This window comes from Vitis vinifera, chromosome 2, assembly GCF_030704535.1.
Source record: "Vitis vinifera cultivar Pinot Noir 40024 chromosome 2, ASM3070453v1".
Lineage (NCBI taxonomy): Eukaryota > Viridiplantae > Streptophyta > Magnoliopsida > Vitales > Vitaceae > Vitis > Vitis vinifera.
Genome location: NC_081806.1, coordinates 2,843,374 through 2,864,249, shown reverse-complemented (window position 1 = coordinate 2,864,249; position 20,876 = coordinate 2,843,374). Strand labels below are relative to the sequence as shown.

Below are 20,876 nucleotides of genomic sequence, written 5' to 3'. Positions count from 1 at the left end.
TAGGGTACGAGGTAAATGCTCTTTTGCTAACACAACTGTGATTGGTAGCTCAAAAGTTTACCACTCAATCCTTCACATTAGTGATCATGTCCATCTTAGAGGAGACTACAACAACTATCACCTTTATCTTTACTAGACTAGCTTTAAAAGTGCCCCGCTCTTATTTCTATGGTAGCATTGTGTAGCGTGGTGCTCAAGCTCCCCATAGACCATGTAGTTTCTCTTCTTTATTGTAAGATTTTGGACCTTGTTTGCGGAGTTGGGCTTGGATTATGTTTTGTTAACTTATTGTTCCAGTTTGACTTTGGTTTTTCCTCTACTAAGTTTGCCTTGGAGGATAGCTCCTTCCTTGGCTTTGAATGATGACATCCCAAGAGTCATTTGCTTCCTGGGAGTGTTTCTAGAGGGTACTCGACCACAAATGGCACGGAAAGCTGGATATCTTTATCAGCCAGGTCACTAATTAGCATATAACAGTCATAGATTTTAGGTAACATCTCTATACGTATAGAAATTTTTGAAATTTCCTATGACATTTTTGAAACCTGACATCTTCCAAGATATATTTCTTACTCATCTTTTCTGATGCTTGGTAGAGAGCAATACACATCAAATAATTCATTTGATAAGATACCCAAAATTGCATGGCAAACGGCATTATTGCTATTTTCCTATGCAAGCAAATTTTCATAATCAACTTCTAGGCTGAGGTGAATCAGAATATGTCCTAGGTTTACAATGATATGGAAATGGAAAGGCAACAGAAGATATTAGAGGTAAAGAACAGAAAAAATGTACCCTTTCTAGAGGCCTAAGCTAAGAGGAGGGCAGTTGAGCAGACAAACTTGGCTGGCTTATCAGGGATAGCAAGCCAATGGTAAGAAAACACGATGATACAGAGCTCAAACAATGAGGTTTTTTGGAAACTCAGGGTGACTCATGAGTTCAAATAAATTCACACTAGTAATATAAGTTGAATGAGGTTTGATCAGATTATATTGAATGGGGGTTGCATGGAAGCCTCAAGGTAAGGGCGTACACATCACAACTTATTCCTGTAAACTGAAACAGTTTTTTTCATCAGACTGTAAAATAAATAACCATAACTTTTTCTCTTTTTCTTGTTCTGTTTTTCAACAAGGAGAAAGAACAGGTTGAAGAGAATTTTGCATGTAAAAAGGCACTGCTGAAACACACAGGAAAGTTTCAATCGCCTTCGATATTTCAATATAGTAGCTCCTCAAAAACAGGATCTACACATTGTCCCCACGGCCCGTGATACATCTCCAAAAGCTTCTCAGCTGGTGTTACACCTGCCAATAACAAAATCATCCATCACTTCAAGGCCAAATGAGGACATGCCTCTAAGGAGGGTGATATCCCATAAGTTAGTTGTAGAAATGAACATTAATCCCAAGTTTCAACATTCAAAATATAAATATCAAAACTTGCAAACAGAATACTGGAAACCCTTGATTCTTGTTTTAGAGGACCAAAATGAAATGATAGAAAATATAGGTTCTTCAGAAGCATGTCATGTGATTCGGTCATCATTCACTTGAAGTTTGAAATGACACAAAATTTGGATTTGAAGTCATATTCATGAAGAAGTACCTATAGTGAAAATTTGAAACTTATAGTGAAATTTTGAAAAATTAAAGCTTGTCCTGACCATCAAGATTCAGTAAGTGGAAAATTCCAAAGCTTTAAACACAAAGAGGGATGCCAATCAGTGAAGGTATCCAGAGATGTGAAGCATGTTTGAAATGCTGGATTTGTTTTAAATAAATCTATATGCTATATCATATTTTTCCTAAAGGAAATGTACAGAAATTCTAGAACTTCTAGTGGTGCCAAGGTGCATCAATTTCTTCCTGAGACTAGCAATACTGGTGTAAACTCAAGATTTGTGCGGCTTTTGCAGCGATTGCCTAGTTATATAACAGCAACATCATGTGTATTGAGGAAAATGGGCACACACATGCCATTTCCTTGCAGCATTATGAGTGTACACAACACGAGCACATGCATGCATGAATGATGCATTTCTCAGACTGAGGAGCACATGTCAACTAAGCATTTTTCATTAGGAAGGGAATATGAGTGTCTTGGTTAAGACTTTTAAACCAGCACCTTAGACCTCACCAAGTAGGTCAATGAAGAATTCAAATTAAAAGGATCAAATGAGAGAGAAAAAAAAAAATTAGTTACCTGTTCTAACCACCTCAGCCACTGCATTCAAGAAACCAGTTTCCTTAAAGCCTCTTCTTTCCAAGCCATCCTGTTGATGAACAAATGCATAATGCTTAATAACACAATTGCAGCTGCAGCAACCATAAGAAAAACAGTGCTCAACTTACCTTCGCTAACTTTAGAACATCCTCAGCAACATGCTTCAGCAATCCATCTCGAAATGGTGTCTTTAAACCAGTCTTTGGAACCTACTAGATGGCTTAAGATTAGATGTGCCATATGGATTGCAGAAAAAACAATGCTACCTGACTGTAAGTCAATGACATAGAACGGAACTAAGAAGAATGCATGTCAACGTGTCATTCAAATGATAAATGATCAAGTATGCTATAGATATTTACTTCTACAATAATGGAGTAGCAAAATGCCATATATAGCATGTTTCTATGGCAAGCTCAGAATACAAGCCCATCAAACATTAGCATTATAAGAAAAAGTTAAGCTTAAGTTTTTATCTGGAAAATTACTTTATAAATTGTAAGTTCCTACACTATTTCACTTCAACTGATTTAGATACCACACAAGGAGCCATACAAAATTTTTTTTAACTTTTTATTGCCTAGCTCCCTAATGAGTGGACTCTCCAACACCTATATATGCAACATGAAATACTTGACAAACAAGAGTTGCTGAAATTTTGCACCCCCATGTCCACAATAAGCAAAAAGTGAAGATGCAACCATTCTACATAGTGCTCCAGTTCCAACCCTTCCAAACACAAATATCCTTCATTATCAGGCTTGTATGATGCAAATTAAATCATGCAGGTACAGAACTATGAATGAAAAGCAAGCCAAAAGGGAAAAAAAAAATACACATATACTTGCACTGCCTCATGCAATAGAATATCAAGGACCATGGAGTTGTTAATTTCTTCCTCTCACAAGATCACAAAGTTCATTTGAGTGTGTAGAATGTTGACAGTACCTTATTCCTCAACATCTGTCTTTCTTCCAGTGTCCAATCAGCTATAATGTCCAGAGCATTTTGTAGTGAAACTTCATCATATAAAATGCCTACCTGACATATAGTAAAAAATCTTAATGAGATTGATGTTGCTTAAATGAGGTAGTTAATAACATATAACATCCTGTGCAAGCTAGAACACTCACCTGTGTGTGAGTGTCTATGTGTGGATACATGAACAAGTAATGCATGCCGAACAGACACTACGTAGAAATTACACACAAGAAATAACACATAATAGTACATCAAAATAAAATCCAAGCGTAAAATGTGATAACTACATCACAAATTTAAATGATGTAAAGTCTACAAGGCTAAGAGATCAATGATCAAGCATTCCCATAACACATCTTCACAAGAAAGTTAAGAAAAGCAAATCATGCACACTCCATAGATCCCTACACCAAACAAACAACATCCTAAGCAACATCTCTCTAAGCTTGCTCATTGGAAATTCTTCCTATAAAATATCCTTCCATTCCCTCTTTCTAAGTGCACCATGGAAGGCGATGGGGAGCAATATTCCCTTTGAATCTTCTCAATTCTATTAACCATTGAAGATGGAATGGTAAAAGCCTACATAAAGTAGAAAGGCTAGCTAATGCACTCCTAGACAGATGAGCTTCCTCTTTCTGACAAATAAAGCCTCTCAGCTAATGCAACACCTAAAACATCTTTAGTGCAAGCTTTGCATCATTTGCCAAGCACATGATAGCTTTTGCATGTCTAGAAACAAGGAATTCTTGGAAAAGATACACTTATTCCATACAGATGAGTACTGATGATTACTGAATCATGTACAAACTGGCTTTGTAATAAATATACAGATTGAAGAGGCTAACTACCCAAAATGCTGGCAAAGCACATAACCTCCTCCAGGGCCCTCCATCAGCACCCCTCATTTCCAAGTATCTCTTCAGCCTGACCTGAATGGAAAAAATAACATATTTCTTAGGTGACAACATCTAAGAAATATAAAATTTCATCAATTTGATCTCAGGTGCCTATACCTCAGGGAATATTGTTGTCAGATGATTCTCCCAATCATTGAAGTTTGGCAATTCACCAGGAAGTGAAGGAAGTTTTCCTGCTATGAAGTCCTGAAGAAGTAACATATGACAAGTATTATGTTCCAAAAAAGCTCAAGATGAAGATTATGATCAAGAAAAATAAAATCTTAGAACAAAGAAGAGCATGGCTAATGAAGAAAGCACAAAATCAAGTACAAGAGTATTAAGGTTAGATGGAAACCCGGAAGGACATTCCAGTACAGTCAATATACTTCTTCTTCCGATAGACAAAGTACATTGGAACATCAAGAGCATAATCTACATACTGCTCAAATCTGCACCAGAGAAAATAGAAAGAAATAGGAATACCATTGTCAATAATCAACAAAACTGTCAACAGAATACATAAAAAAAAATGGAAAACCAGCTTCCTTTCGCATAGATTACAAAGGTTCCTCAATGCAAAGTAGGAAAGGAAATATACTCAAATACATACCTGTTAGGATGCACAAAATTTTTAAATAAAAAAAAAATTAAAAAAACTGTAGCAAATAAGTCAGATCCCTCGTACTGATGCAAGATTGATCTTATCCACATGAATGAAGAAAGGAAAAGTGCAATTACGGAGGTACTCAAGACCTCTGCATAAAGAAAGTATAGATGTGTAAATAATATAAGGCTCACATAAAACTGGGTCTTCTCATTAATATTTTGAGATAAATTAAGGGTCCTGAATACAGACAGCAATAAGGCAATATGGAGCCCATGAAACCTTCAAAATTCAAGTAACAAATGCAGGTAAGTGTATGCAAGGAATTAGTAAGAAGGTTGCTGTCATAACAGTATAGAGCCAATCAGAAAATTTTGTAAGGAAATTTAACCTGGGAACCAGATTCAATTGGTGATCCAATTTAACTTTAACAAGTCCTGGAAAAGATGGGTCTCATTTCCAGTTACTTCATAACAACAAACATCTGCCAATAAATATATTTCCAAAATTCTAAACCTGTTTGTAAGCAAGAAAATTCTAATCATACTATAACTGTTTGTGTCATTCTTCAGGTAGACCTACAAACATTGTTTAATCGGTCCCCTCATATATACTGGATCATTTACGTATGTTATAGATTTTACATACCCTCTGATAAATGTAAAATTCAAAACATTGGGAAACTATAAATGTAAAATTCAAAACATTGGGAAACTACAGAACAGATTCTAATAAACCATTTCTCAAGCAAGGAATGAAATAACAACATGACTCTTTTTTGTTTCTTACTTATCAGAAAGGAAAAGATAAACTTACCCAAAGGAGCCATCAAAAACAAAAGGAAGCATGCCAGTACGGTTATTATCGGTATCAGTCCAAATTTGGCTGTTTAAATAAAAAAGGATCAATAAAACAAAGCTGCCTGTCTAAAGAAAGAATCGATAATAGAAGACAATGGAAAACAAACAGAAGAATATGAAAGCAACAACAAAAAAAATTTTAGAAACCTTCTCATGCTGAGATAACCACTTGGCTTTCCCTCAACAAAAGGAGAATTTGCAAATAGAGCCGTTGCTATCTGTTGCATTAGCGCTACCAGTTAGATACAATTAGACGAGAGATATTTCCAACAAGAATAGAAATCATCAAAGTTTCTCACCGGCTGCAAAGCAAGTCCAACACGAAACTTCCTGATCATATCAGTTTCAGAACTGAAGTCCAAATTAACCTATCAACAAGGAAAAACCAGAAATATCATCACTTTCCATTCAGAAGATAAATTATTGACTTCAATTTAAAAGCAGGGTAATTCACAAAACCAAGGAATAGAAGATAAAATCATGAAAAAACAAAATCAGCCTTCAAGGGTTTGATATGAATGACCTGATCACTGTTTAACCAAAAATGCAGCATTTGTCTTACCTGAACAGTACATGTTCTAAACATCATATCAAGTCCAAGTGAGCCAACTTTGGGCATGTAATTCCTCATAATCTCGTATCTTCCCTGAGCCAAAAACACTATGTCAATATGCAAGTAATCAAAGTACAAAAGGCTGAAATCGAACCATAGAATGGAAAAGCAACATGATCAAAAAGTCAAGTACTATGGAAGAAACATCAATTAGGAACAATACTAATATGTTTGTAACAGAAAATTGGGGGCAGAAAGTGTAGTGATATTCAGACACTAGAATCACAGAAAAGTTGGCAATATGAATTCTAGAATTCTTTTCCCCTTCTTAATATAGACAGCAACCATCCATCTAGAAAAATGCTACACAGAATATCAAAGATCAGAGAGAAATGTCAGATAGTTAGGCTTGGAATAACAAGTCATTTGGCCCTCAAAAGAATTATGCTAATTGATACAACAGCTAACTGGCTCCTTGTTTTGTATTTAATCAACAAGGAAGCATATAAAATCATTTAGTGGTGTGAAGGTTAACATAAAATTTCATATTATGTGATAAAGGCTAATAATACAAATTGCCCAATCTGCAGTTCATTCATCCAGCCCAATATTTAGAAGTGGCATACAACTTAGAAAGGCTTGAATTACCATTTCATCTAACTTTAGATGATACCAAGGCCATGGGGATTGAGCCAGTCCTGGCTTTTCAATGCTTGATTAATGTTAAGTATGTGAAATTGGGATGGAGAGGGAAGGGAGAGGGTGGGTGAGATGTGTGAATGTGTGCAAGCATGCATGGACACTAGATTATGTTAGATCTATTTTTTATGTATGAAAATCATGTCTTCTAGTTCAGGACCAGCTTTCTAACAACTAGGTATGGCTAGGCCTATGCCTTTAGATATAGACCTGAGGCCTTGCCAGGTCAGGCTCAGGCTAGCACAATGCCAATGAATTCTCCTGTTCGCTGGCATGTGCCTGGTGGCCTGTGTCCATTCCTTTGTCTTCCAACTTCCTTGGTTCCCACACTTATTACCCAATCTCACTGCCCATTTCTTCTAAATAGTTGCCTTGGATTTTCCCCATTCAACAAAACCACAAGCTCAAAAAATCCAGCCAATACATATATGGTTATGGTATAAATGGGGTTTGCCAAAACAGGAATTTAGGCTAGAGATCTGTGCATTCCAAGGCTTGTGGTTTTTGAATATAATTGATAAGGTAGCCTATACAGTCATAATAGGCCTACATAATAGGCCTACATATTCCACCTGAAAAGACAATACATTTCTAAGGGCGGGAGAATCACCCTCATCAAGAGCACCTTGGCCAGCATTCCTATTTATCAATTGTCCCTTTTCCGAATGCCCAAGTTAGTAGCAAAAAGGCTTGAAAAGTTACAAAGAGACTTTCTTTGGGGAGGGGGGAGAATGGAAAGGAAAATACACCTAATCAATTGGGAGGTGGTGTGCACTCAAAAGGAGAATGGAGGGCTTGGTATACGGAAGATTGATCTCCTTAATAAAGCCTTATTGAGTAAGTGGATTTGGAGGTTTGCCTTTGAAGAGGACATTCTTTGGAAGAAAGTGATTGGGGTGAAATATGGTCAAGAAGGCCTTGGTTGGCGGACAAATGAAGCTCGCGGGGCGTTTGGAGTAGGGGTTTGGAAGGAGATTTTGAAGGAGGCAAATTGGTGTTGGGATAACATAAGGTTTAAGGTGGGCAAGGGGACTAAGGTAAAATTTTGGATTGATCACTGGTGTGGTGATGAGGTGCTGTCCAGAATTTTCCCTCAGTTATTTGCTTTGGCGATGCATAAAAATGCAACAATCAACGAGGTTTGGGACTCTAGCCTTGGTCAAGGGGGTTGGAATCTCAGATTTGCTAGGGATTCAAATGATTGGGAGCTGGATTTAATAGGAGCTTTGTTTAACATGCTGAGGGACGTCAAGATCTCCCAAGAAGAGGACTCGGTGGTTTGGAGAGGTGGAGGTCAAGGTATTTTTGGAGTCAGACATGCTTACAATCTGCTGGCTGCTCCTAATACCCTCACCTTCCCGGTTAGATGCATTTGGGTGGACAAGGTCCCTACTAAAGCTGCCTTTTTTGCTTGGGAAGCTACATGGGGGAAGATCCTTACTTTGGATAGGCTCCAAAGACAAGGGTGGCAGCTTCCTAATTGCTGTTTTTTGTGTGGTTGTGAAGAGGAAAATATAAATCACATTCTTTTACACTGTACAGTGGCTAGGGTTCTTTGGGATATTATCCTTGCTTTGTTTGGGGTTCATTGGGTGTTCCCAGAGACGGTCATAGAGGTGTTACTTAGTTGGAGGGGCTCCTTTGTGGGGAAAAAGAGGAAAAAAATCTGGAATTCCATACCGGTGTGTATTTTTTGGATGGTTTGGAAGGAGAGAAATAGATTAGCCTTTAGGGGGGGCTCTTTAAACATACAGAAACTCAAAAATTATTTTGTTTGCAACTTGTGGAGTTGGGCTAGAGTGTACATGGGAGAGGAGTCCTCTTCGCTTTTAATCTTTTTGGAGTGGCTAGCGGCTACTTAAGGGCCATTGAGGCTGCTTGTTTCTTTGTTTTTTGGGGTGTGGCTGTGTTTGTATACTCCCTGTATGCCTTATGGCGGTTTGCCCTTTAATACAATTTGTGCTTACTTATCAAAAAAATATTCCACCTGAAACTACAACAGACTCAGTATACATGCTTTATGTTGAAATAATGCCAAAGTTAGGACTTTAATTTAGGAATAAAAAAGGAGAGATCATTTAGGATATTTCCTTATGATTTAGTTTCCTAATTTTAGGAGAGAATTAAGCTAGATTGATTTTTTCTTATTCAGTCATTTGTGTATATATATGTGTATGGTGTGTACCGATTAATTATCAATAAAGGAGTTCAGAAATTCTTCATGGTATCAGAGCCAGTTTTCTGAAACCCTAATCCCTTCTGGCCACCTCTTATTCAGGCCATCACTCATTCCGGCCAAATCTCTCTGGCCATATCTCAATCCGATCATCTCTCTCTCTCATTCCGGTCATCAGTCCCTATTCTCAGAGCCAAGGGAGAAAACGCTTTCTGGTCAGTCGAATCGTCGTCAGAAAACACTCACCGCCGGCAACTTTTCCGGTGAACTTTTCCGACGACGGTTTTTTTCTACACCGCAAGGAGCGCCTGGAGGAGATCTCCAATTTGTTCCAAAGCACCGGAACCAGAAACCCATCCACGCGCCACCCACGCGCGTTTTTCCAGCCAGCGACTGCATCTCACGCGCCGGCGCGTGAGGGCGCGTGAGCCACTTTCCGGCGACGCGCTTCCTCCTCCAGGCTCGCCTGACGCCGACCAGCCACCCTTCTTGCCTGTTTGTGCAATCCGAGCCCTGCACGTGCCTCTTTTGGGGTTCTTTTGCTTCCGCGGGCCCTCTAATCAGATTTTCCGGCGTCCTCCGACTATTTTTTCTCAACTCCAGTCCCTGCACGTGCCTTGGGAAGTGTTCTTCTACCTTTCCGGTCCATGACAAAATACGGAATGGCATCATCACAAGTATCCAGCGTCACGTCACCAGAATCAGGGGGCAGATCTGAAATTCCAAACCTTGGTGGCAATGATTCCTCTCCTATTCTCATCACAGGACACAAATTAAATGGCCATAACTATTTATAGTGGTCACAATCTGTGTTGCTGTTCATTTGCGGTAAAGGAAAGGATGAGTACCTCACTGGAGAAGCAGTCATGCCAGAAACTACAGAACCGGGTTTCAGGAAGTGGAAGATTGAAAACAGCATGATCATGTCATGGCTTATCAATTCCATGAACAATGACATAGGCGAAAATTTCTTGCTGTTTGGGACTGCAAAGGACATATGGGATGCAGCCAAAGAAACTTACTCAAGTTCTGAAAATACTTCAGAACTGTTTCAGGTTGAATCAGCTCTACATGACTTCCGCCAAGGAGAGCAGTCAGTTACTCAGTATTACAACACACTCACAAGGTATTGGCAGCAACTTGACTTATTTGAGACTCACTCATGGAAATGTTCGGATGATGCAGCAACATACAGGCAAATTGTGGAACAAAAGAGACTGTTCAAGTTCTTCCTAGGACTAAACAGGGAATTGGATGATGTTAAAGGCCAAATCATGGGCATTAAACCCCTGCTAAGTCTCAGGGAGGCGTTTTCAGAGGTTAGGCGTGAAGAAAGTAGAAAGAAAGTGATGATGGGATCAAAAGAGCAACCTGCCCCAACATTGGATGTCTCTGCCCTTGCTGCTCGATCATTTAATAGTAGTGGTGGAGATCATCAGAAACGGGATAGGCCTTGGTGTGATTATTGTAAGAAACCAGGCCATTATAAGGAGACTTGCTGGAAGCTTCATGGCAAACCGGCTGATTGGAAACCAAAGCCACGGTTTGACAGAGATGGCAGAGCACACGTGGCTGCCAACTCTGAGAGCACATCTGTTCCCGAGCCGAGTCCATTCAACAAAGAGCAGATGGAGATGCTACAGAAATTATTAAGCCAAGTTGGCAGTGGCAGTACTACCGGTGTAGCCTTCACTGCTAATCGAGGAGGAATGAGGCCGTGGATAGTAGACACAGGTGCTTCTGATCACATGACAGGAGATGCTGCCATTCTTCAAAATTACAAGCCAAGTAATGGTCATTCATCCGTCCATATTGCTGATGGTTCAAAGTCAAAAATTGCCGGGACAGGTTCTATAAAACTTACTAAAGACTTATATCTTGACTCTGTCCTCCATGTTCCAAACTTGGATTGTAATCTTTTGTCCATTAGCAAATTGGCTCGTGATCTCCAATGTGTTACTAAATTCTATCCAAACTTGTGTGTTTTTCAGGACTTGAAATCGGGGAAGATGATTGGCAGTGCTGAACTGTGTTCCGGGCTCTACCTCCTTTCATGTGGCCAATTCTCAAACCAAGTCTCTCAAGCAAGTTGCGTACAGTCTCAGAGTATGTCAGAGTCTTTCAATTTTGTGTCAAATTCTAAGGTCAATAAAGATAGTGAGATTATAATGTTACACTATCGCCTTGGTCATCCTAGCTTTGTTTACCTTGCAAAATTGTTTCCCAAATTATTTATCAATAAAAATCCAGCATCTTATCACTGTGAAACTTGTCAGTTTGCAAAGCATACTCGAACAGTATATCCTCAAATCCCATACAAACCTTCGACTGTTTTCTCTCTAGTACATAGTGATGTGTGGGGTCCCTCTCGGATAAAAAATATTTCTGGCACTCGATGGTTTGTGACATTTGTTGATGATCATACTCGGGTAACATGGGTTTTCCTTATGAAAGAAAAGTCAGAGGTCGGGCACATTTTTCAAACCTTCAATCTTATGGTTCAAAATCAATTCAATTCCAAAATACAAGTCCTCAAGTCAGATAATGCAAAGGAATACTTTACTAGTAGTCTCAGTACTTATCTTCAAAATCATGGCATTATCCACATAAGTTCTTGCGTTGACACCCCACAACAAAATGGGGTGGCTGAACGCAAGAATAGACATCTCTTGGAGGTTGCCCGGTGCCTTATGTTTTCCTCTAATGTTCCAAACTATTTCTGGGGGGAAGCTATTCTCACAACTACCTATTTGATTAACCGTATGCCATCCAGAGTGCTTATACCTTTCAATCCCCACGTCAACTTTTCTTAAAACAGTTTCCTCACACCCATGCCGCCTCTTCTGATTTACCACTCAAAGTATTTGGTTGCACGGCATTCGTTCATGTGTATCCTCAAAATCGTAGCAAATTTGCTCCTCGAGCAAATAAGTGCATTTTTCTAGGGTATTCTCCAACCCAAAAAGGGTACAAATGCTATTCTCCAACCAACAAAAGATTTTACACCACCATGGACGTCTCTTTCTTTGAACATGTCTTCTTCTATCCCAAATCTCATGTTCAGGGGGAGAGCATGAATGAACATCAAGTTTGGGAGTCTTTTCTTGAGGGTGTACCTTCTTTTCATTCAGAGTTACCAAATCCTTCCCAATTCGCGCCCACTGAGTTGTCCACACCCATGCCGCCATCAGTTCAGCCAGCCCAGCACACAAATGTTCCTTCTCCCGTGACCATCCAGTCTCCCATGCCTATTCAACCTATAGCCCCACAACTTGCTAATGAGAACTTACAAGTTTACATCAGGAGGAGGAAAAGACAGGAATTAGAGCACGGATCACAGTCAACATGTGGCCAATATATTGACTCCAATTCAAGTCTTCCTGAAGAGAACATAGGTGAGGATAGGGCTGGAGAGGTGTTAATTCCCAGCATTGATGATTCTACTTTGCCAATTGCATTGAGGAAGGGTGTTAGGAGTTGTACAGATCATCCAATTGGGAATTATGTTACGTATGAAGGGTTATCACCATCTTACAGAGCATTTGCCACTTCTCTTGATGATACTCAGGTTCCCAACACAATACAAGAGGCATTAAAAATTTCAGAATGGAAGAAGGCAGTACAAGATGAGATTGATGCACTTGAGAAGAATGGGACGTGGACTATCACAGATTTGCCGGTTGGGAAGAGGCCTGTGGGGTGCAAGTGGATTTTCACCATAAAATACAAAGCAGATGGATCAGTCGAAAGATTCAAGGCTCGTTTGGTAGCTAGAGGGTTTACACAATCCTATGGGATAGACTATCAGGAGACTTTTGCTCCTGTTGCAAAACTGAACACTATCAGGATCCTTCTCTCATTGGCTGTCAATCAAGATTGGTGCTTGCAACAACTGGACATAAAAAATGCGTTTCTAAATGGGGACCTAGAAGAGGAAGTCTACATGGAAATACCACCTGGTTTCGAAGAAAGTATGGCAAAGAATCAGGTTTGCAAACTCCAAAAATCCTTGTACGGCCTTAAACAATCTCCTCGAGCCTGGTTTGATAGATTCACAAAAGCAGTCCTGAAGTTGGGCTACAAACAAGGTCAGGCTGATCATACTCTATTTGTCAAGAAGTGTCATGCCGGGAAATTGGCCATATTGATAGTCTATGTCAATGATATTATTCTATCTGGGAATGATATGGGGGAGTTACAGAATTTGAAGAAGTATTTGTCAGAAGAGTTTGAAGTTAAAGACCTTGGAAATTTGAAATATTTCCTTGGTATGGAAGTGGCTAGATCAAGGAAGGGAATCGTAGTCTCTCAAAGAAAATACATACTCGATCTTCTTAAGGAGACCGGTATGCTTGGATGCAAACCAATTGATACTCCTATGGATAGTCAAAAGAAACTTGGTATCGAGAAAGAAAGTACACCGGTAGACAGGGGGAGATATCAGCGGCTTGTCGGGCGCTTGATTTATCTCTCACACACTCGGCCAGATATTGGCTTTGCAGTGAGTGCTGTAAGTCAATTCATGCACAGCCCCACTGAGGAACACATGGAAGCAGTCTACAGGATTCTTAGATATTTAAAAATAACACCAGGGAAAGGCCTATTCTTCAGAAAGACAGAGAACCGTGACACTGAAGTATACTCAGATGCGGATTGGGCAGGAAACATCACTGACAGGCGGTCCACTTCCGGATATTGTTCTTTTGTCTGGGGAAATCTTGTTACCTGGAGGAGTAAGAAGCAATCAGTTGTAGCCAAAAGTAGTGCAGAAGCTGAGTACAGAGCTCTTGCACAGGGAATCTGTGAAGGGATTTGGATAAAAAGGGTTCTTAGTGAACTGGGACAAACGAGTTCATCTCCAATTCTGATGATGTGTGATAATCAGGCAGCTATAAGCATAGCAAAGAACCCCGTGCATCATGACAGGACCAAGCATGTTGAGATTGACAGACACTTTATCACAGAGAAGGTGACTAGTGAGACGGTCAAATTGAACTATGTTCCTACCAAGCACCAAACCGCAGACATCCTCACCAAAGCTTTACCTAGGCCTAACTTCGAAGACTTAACTTGCAAGTTGGGATTATATGATATATATTCTCCAGCTTGAGGGGGAGTGTTGAAATAATGCCAAAGTTAGGACTTTAATTTAGGAATAAAAAAGGAGAGATCATTTAGGATATTTCCTTATGATTTAGTTTCCTAATTTTAGGAGAGAATTAAGCTAGATTGATTTTTTCTTATTCAGTCATTTGTGTATATATATGTGTATGGTGTGTACCGATTAATTATCAATAAAGGAGTTCAGAAATTCTTCACTTTATTCTGCATTTTCTTAATTTTTTCCACAATCTATACGGCAGTATAATGAAAAATGAACTAAAATTGCCTAACCGTCCTAACCTTTGTTTTAGTTGGAATCAGAAGTGTGATTAAAGAATAAAGGAAATAAGACTGAGGAAGAATGGTGAGGATCCTCCTAAGCAGGACAGCCAAAACAGAAGCACAAGCTTGAATACACAAAAGGAAACCAAAACATCCATATAAAAACATATTATGCCAATCAAAAAAACAAAGAAAAAAAAAAACTTATTGTCCCAACTTTCCTTGACAATCATCTCACTGAAACAGCCCTTTACAAACAATTAGTCTCCTAGCTTTTCCCCCACAAAAGTCCCTCTATGGAGAAACCCATCAATGAGAACCATAAATTGACAAAAGGATTGTATGTAGTGATGTAGATGACAGTTAGAAAGGATTCTTCAATCAGAATCTGTTCCTAAAATTACCATGATCATGTGATAATGGTTCATTAAATACTCAGCAGTTCTTGACACCTTGTAATTAGTTTTCCACCATCTAAAGAAGAATAATCAGATTACCAAAGATCATCCAATATTCCTAAATCTTTTGCCATAGAGATTTTATAAGTGAGGGGATCAACAGCTGAAAAGCAACCATTTACTTTCTCTAGCACTTTAAAAAAAATAACTCTAAATAACATGGTAAAAATTCATTTGATTAACTTATTTGAAGGTGTAAATTTCTTAGCTAGAATCCTCAAGCTATTGATTTTGGGTTGTTATTCTGAATGCTAGGCTTATTAAATGCATAAGGCAGGCCCGATCATGGTCCCTCTTTAGGGGATTTTCTAGACCTAAAACCAGCATTTGTATATAACACAAACCATCAAATTTCTGATTGACTGATTCTTTTATAGAAAGACTTCCTAATAAAATATATTAGAATTCCACAATCAACATTAAATAAGAATGGCTACCCATTGGGAACATTGAGTGTTGATCCTCAAAAACATTATATTAAGTCAAACATTTGCAGCAATATAAAAGAAATAAGATCCATCTTATTTTGTAGAATGCTCTGGTATTTCCATAATCTTGCTTAAAAAAAATATACAACAAGAAAAGAACAGTACTAAATCAGATTATCCAACTCATTTGAGAATTATAGTTATTCATCAGAGAATAATTTTCTTGTAGTAGGTTCACATTTTCCTGACTACTGTGAGCAAGTCAAGTTACTTTAAATAAAGTGCCCCAGGCTATTACACCGGCCTTCTCTATTTAAAGCATCAAGTATTTTAGTCCAAAAGACAGGCTCAAAAGCCATCCCCACTTGTTTTTTAAACCACCTGCCACGTTTTGGTATTGCATATCCAATTCACTGATCATAGATAGAGGAATAGGTAATACCTTGGGCATTATAGGTATATCTTTAATAGCCCATTTGGGCTGGAAACCAATACCTAAGAATCCAATCCCCATTTCCTCTGCAACTGCTTTAACCTGTTAAACAAAAACATTAGCAGACAATAACCAAGTTCGTAGCATACGGTATATCCTATCTTAAGAGATTTCAAAAACCAAAGCTAAACACAAATAATGTTGACAGTTTCGGTTCTTTTAGTTTTTTGTATTGGAGTTATTATAATCAATAGCAGACAATAACCAAGTTCAGAAGCATACAGTATATCCTATTTTACAAGATTTCAAAAACCAAAGCTAAATGCCAATAATGTTGACAATTTGGGTTCTTTTAGTTTTTTGTATTGGAGTTATTATAATCAATAGCAGACTAACCAAGTTCAGTAGCATACAGTGTACCCTATCTTACGAGATTTCAAAAACCAAAGCTAAATGCAAATAATGTTGACAATTTGGGTTCTTTTAGTTATTTTATTGGAGTTATTATAATCAATATGAGGATATCTTTGGTATCCAGTGATCAAAGAAGAAGATGAAGAAGGAGAAGAATGACAAGTACCTGATAAAGGTGTGAATTAACCTCAGCACAGGTTTGATGCAAAGTTTCAAGAGGGGCACCGCTAAGCTCAAACTGACCACCGGGTTCCAGTGAGATGCTTTGCTTCCCCTGCCCAACAATAATAAGACATTTCACAACAGAAACATACCAACAATAAACGAAAAACACTTCTTGGAAGCTCCTTAGCTATGAGTGCCTTTGAAGATAATAAGATTAGAAAGAACTGCTGTTTCCCAAATTGAGCTATCAAGCATTACCATCCAAATGATTAAATATTTTTTTGGATGGGTAAAAGAGCAAATAAATTAAAGGTGCTTGAAAAGGCACACCAAAGTACACATGGAGTATACAAACCAAATGATTAAATATATGAACATGAAAAAATTTTCAAAGCATACAAAATAATATAGATGAAGTTCCTTACAATTAAAACATAGAAGAAGCAGTTTACCTGTTTGAGTCCAATAATGTTGTCACCTTCCATTATTTTATCCCACCCGAATCTTTCAGAAACACCATAGAGCAACTCAGATATTTGTTCATATCTCATAGGCCGTAGAGTTCTAAACTCGAAACCAAACTTCTCATGTTCTGTACCTATTCTGGAAAGACCATGTGATTAAGTTAATAAATCACAAGAAGAAAAGGAAATGAAAAATCATCTGCTAATGAAGCAGTCTTGGTTTTCAATACAGAAACAACATGAATTAACAAGAAAGCAAAAACCATTGATACTGGGTAAATTTAGTAGCATCATCAAGAAAAGAAAATCTTAGGATAAAAAAGAAGTAAAATCTTTAGAGGAGAAAAAACCTGTAACAAGAAGCTACCCAAATGTGACAAATAAATGAATTTTCTAGAACCTCCCTACAACCATACATACATTCCATCCTCCTATTACACTTCTCAGCATTACATCATTCATAGCAAAAGTGAAGCTGAAGTACATGAGGAGATAATATGTGTCACTGGATATTTTTGTTCCGATAGTCACCCAAATTTGCCAAATTTTACGAAGATAAGATCACAAGTGCTTGTAGTAAAGCAGTAAAGACAACCTACACTGAATTTGTGCTGAACATACCTTCCAGGATTCATATAAAAAAATATATGTTTGAAGACAAATAAAACACACCATGTAAAAATCAGGAAAGTAATATGGAAGAAGTAGCCCTTGGAATTAAAAAGGCATGAGGTCAATGGTACAGTTTATTTCATAAAAAATATATTTCTATTTTTATATCTACCGCCTAATATTTAAGTAGCAGGATTTCTGGGACTAAAGGAAACTTATAAGACAACTATACTGTGAAAAAAAAGGAACGAGCATGTGATCAATCACACAACCTATGCTAGACAATGCATTAAATAATAAATTGCGTCAAATGAAAAAGAAATCGTATAGCCATAGCATGTTCTGCCAAATGAGAATATAACAATACCTCTTATCAATATACAACAATAATAATGATGTCTTCCCTGCTAAATAAGCAACAACATAATCGAATTATCTTCTGGTAAAGTATATGGCCCGAAGGTGGCATTCTAATTTAAATACAAAGAAGGGATAGAAATTGTACCTCCATTTCTCCTTAGGCTTGCATCCAGAGGCAAGGTATCCTATAAGATCCTCCCTTGTCAGTGGCTCGGTTGCAACTACAGCATCCTCAGTAGGAGGGCTCGCAGCAACAATCACCTGATGTCGTTGTTTACATCCAACACCTACACTATCAGGACTCAAAATATGCTTTGTCTTTGTGCGGCTCCTTGATAGTGACGACAACCAGGTACGAGTTTCCTTTATTTTAGACGCCTCCATATTGTTTGTCATGTTTACAACTGCACTCTGTCCAGTTTTACAGTGTACCACCTCAGACCTCATGCAGTATGATGGACCCGTCTGGGGAACGAGTGCCATGTTTGCCCCTGAGGAATCATATAGGTAACCTTTCCATCACAACTTATGAAACTAAAACTAGTCATAATACATAACTCAAACTCTTGCAATAACAAACTGGCATCAACCCAACAGAATAACAACAAAATTAAAGCAAATTCAATCAACTGTATTTCGCTTGGGCATGTATGCACATTGCGTTAAATTTGAGTTGACTGTGAAGTTCTTTATATCCTTGTTTTTCTTTAACAAACAAAATAATTAGGCACAAAAATGCAGGGAAATGATCATCACCAACAAGATTGATGTGTTGTGGAAATGGCCCCTATTTCTGCATAATTCATTTACACCTTCAAATGCTATGTAAAGAACTACAGTGCAAGCCAACTCCCCCTGGTCATCCAAAAATGCCGTTATTATATTAAATTAATTCAAATATTTTTTAACACAAACGACACCCAAACCAGAGGACCCATTGCAGTTTCACCACATCTTTTCTCTCTTTTTTTCATCATCAATCAAGTTCACTCGATCTTTTTCCCCCTCTTTACACTGATTAATAAATAAGAACTGCACCACAAACTATTTTAAACGAATCAAATCATCACCCGCAACCCAAAATCAAACATCCCACTTCAAAATTACCAGGAAAATCCACACACTAACACAAAATGCCACACAAACCAACAAAAGAAAACCCCAGAAAACCCAAAAACAATAATAAAAAAACAAACCCATAAAATAAAACTCAGACCCCAAAGAAACACATCACAAACAAAGACTCGAACAATTTTGCATGAGAATGAGAAGATTCAGAAACTTGTTTCTGAGTAATCAGACGAACATATGATGAGAGGAAAATAAATAAATAAATCGATAAAAAGTGGAATTTTACTACCTACCTTGTTCGTGAGCAATGAAATCCTAGGGTTTATGAGAGATTGAAAATTTATAGAGGGAGAGAAGGCGATCGATGGCTGCTTTCAGCTTACAGAAAAAAGAAAAGAAAAGAAAAAAAAAGATGTTGCAAAAAAAGGCAATTTATTAGTGTGGCGCAATCCTTTGCTTTTCTATGGTCCTCCTGTCCTGCCTGTTTGACACGTAAGCACTCAGAGATTCGTCCTTTTCTTTATTTTCCCTCCGTTATCCTATATTTGTATCGTAAAACTCAAATGTCTGTTTGGATGCAAAGAAAATTTCTAACTTCTGTTTCGTTTATATTCAAATTAGATTTTTCTTTTCTCTTCTCATTGATCAGTATATATATATATACTGGGAAATGATAGGACTGGTTGTGATGAAGCCATTAATAATTGCTCACTTTTTTTTTAATCATTTCTAGAAGGAAAGCAAATGGATGATGAGGTATTTGATGACGTGGGATGCAAAATGTCCACGTCATCATATGTTAGCAGGTGAAATTGTTGATTGGTATGTCTCCATGTATCCATTTAAAGAGGACCACTACTTTTGTCTGATGCTACAGTTAGAAAGAAAAAAAAAAGACAAATATTATTTTTTTTTAACAAAATTGAATAAATTTCTTTTTAATATGAAAAAACATTACGAAATAAAACAGAAAAAAAATAATTTTTTTTATACTTATTTCGTCGTTTTATTCCCAAATCCCTTGAATCCGAACACTTTCCATCGTACATTTATTAATTACAAATATTAAAAATACTATTTTTTTTAAAATCACTCATAAATTAATTTTAATTTTAATATCCAAAAATATATTAAATTTATTATAAGTTGATCATACAAAAAGATCACTATGTTTAATTGTGAAAAAAAAAAAATATCTTGAGAAAAATGATGGGTTGTTTGTTCCTGTTTTAAATATCTGTTTTCTGTTATTAAAAATAAAAACCTTATTTAGGGAAGGGGGTGTGTTTTGTTTTTTTGTGTTTACAGTGTTCTCAAAAACCATTTTTTTTTAAACAATAAAAAAATGTTTTTCATTGTTCAAATAATAGATTGTTTTTTATGTTTTGTCTTTCTATTTTTGTGTTTTCTTAACTATTTTTTATGTTTTCACAGAGGTGAGCTCCATCCAACCACCACAACCTCACCCTCAAACTCTTTTTTATTCCTTAAATTATTGAAATTAATATACTTACACATAATGACAAATTCATCATTTGTTTAAGAAAATTATAACTGACGTAAAAATTTCAAAATGAAATAATTTTTTAAAATTTAAATGAATTGTGAATATGAAAATTATTTATATATTTATAATATCAAGTTAATGGAAAAAAACACTTTATTAATTAAAAAAATAACTTTCAAACAAGTTCTTTATTTTACTTATTCTAAAAAACTTTTTAATTAACTCAAACAAACATGTTTTTTTCTAAAAACACAAAAAACTATTCTCAAAAACTGTTTTTCAGAACGATTTTCAAAAACAACAACCAAACAAACCCGATATTTTTATATTTTATTTTATTATAAAAATAATATAATAAAATATAATTATGATTAATTAAAAACTCGTACATTTTTCTTTTTATTTTTTCAAAATTTTTAAAAATCATTCATGTACCACCTTATGTCCACATTCCCCAAGGCATCATTCTTTTTGAAGAGGAATTACGACATATCAATCTCTCATAAGGTTCTTCATTTTGCATTGGTCCACCACTTGTATGCCCCGTCAATTCCTTTCAGTCTCGTTAGACG

At 37.1% G+C, this 20,876-nt stretch overlaps 1 protein-coding gene across 3 annotated transcripts; it reads right to left on the bottom strand.

Moving 5' to 3' along the window:
- Positions 1-969: 969 nt before the first annotated feature.
- On the bottom strand, positions 970-19,482 carry LOC100266723 (glutamate--cysteine ligase, chloroplastic). Of its 3 annotated transcripts, XM_010662425.3 has the most exons (17): positions 19,091-19,399; positions 18,483-18,581; positions 17,872-18,217; positions 16,743-16,893; positions 16,292-16,399; positions 15,721-15,813; positions 6,142-6,225; positions 5,879-5,947; positions 5,727-5,797; positions 5,536-5,604; positions 4,471-4,564; positions 4,230-4,319; positions 4,065-4,145; positions 3,181-3,273; positions 2,361-2,441; positions 2,212-2,281; positions 970-1,313 (listed from the first exon to the last, which is right to left on the bottom strand). In XM_010662425.3, the coding sequence occupies exons 3-17, from the start codon at positions 18,207-18,209 to the stop codon at positions 1,225-1,227; spliced, it is 1,581 nt and encodes a 526-aa protein (XP_010660727.1). In that variant the 5' UTR covers positions 18,210-18,217; positions 18,483-18,581; positions 19,091-19,399; the 3' UTR covers positions 970-1,224. The 3 variants fall into 3 exon arrangements, with proteins under 3 accessions (XP_010660727.1, XP_002273626.1, XP_010660724.1); XM_002273590.4 differs by lacking the exon at positions 18,483-18,581 and having other exon boundaries at positions 19,091-19,482; XM_010662422.3 differs by lacking the exon at positions 18,483-18,581 and having other exon boundaries at positions 19,087-19,399.
- Between the last annotated feature and the right edge of the window lie 1,394 nt (positions 19,483-20,876).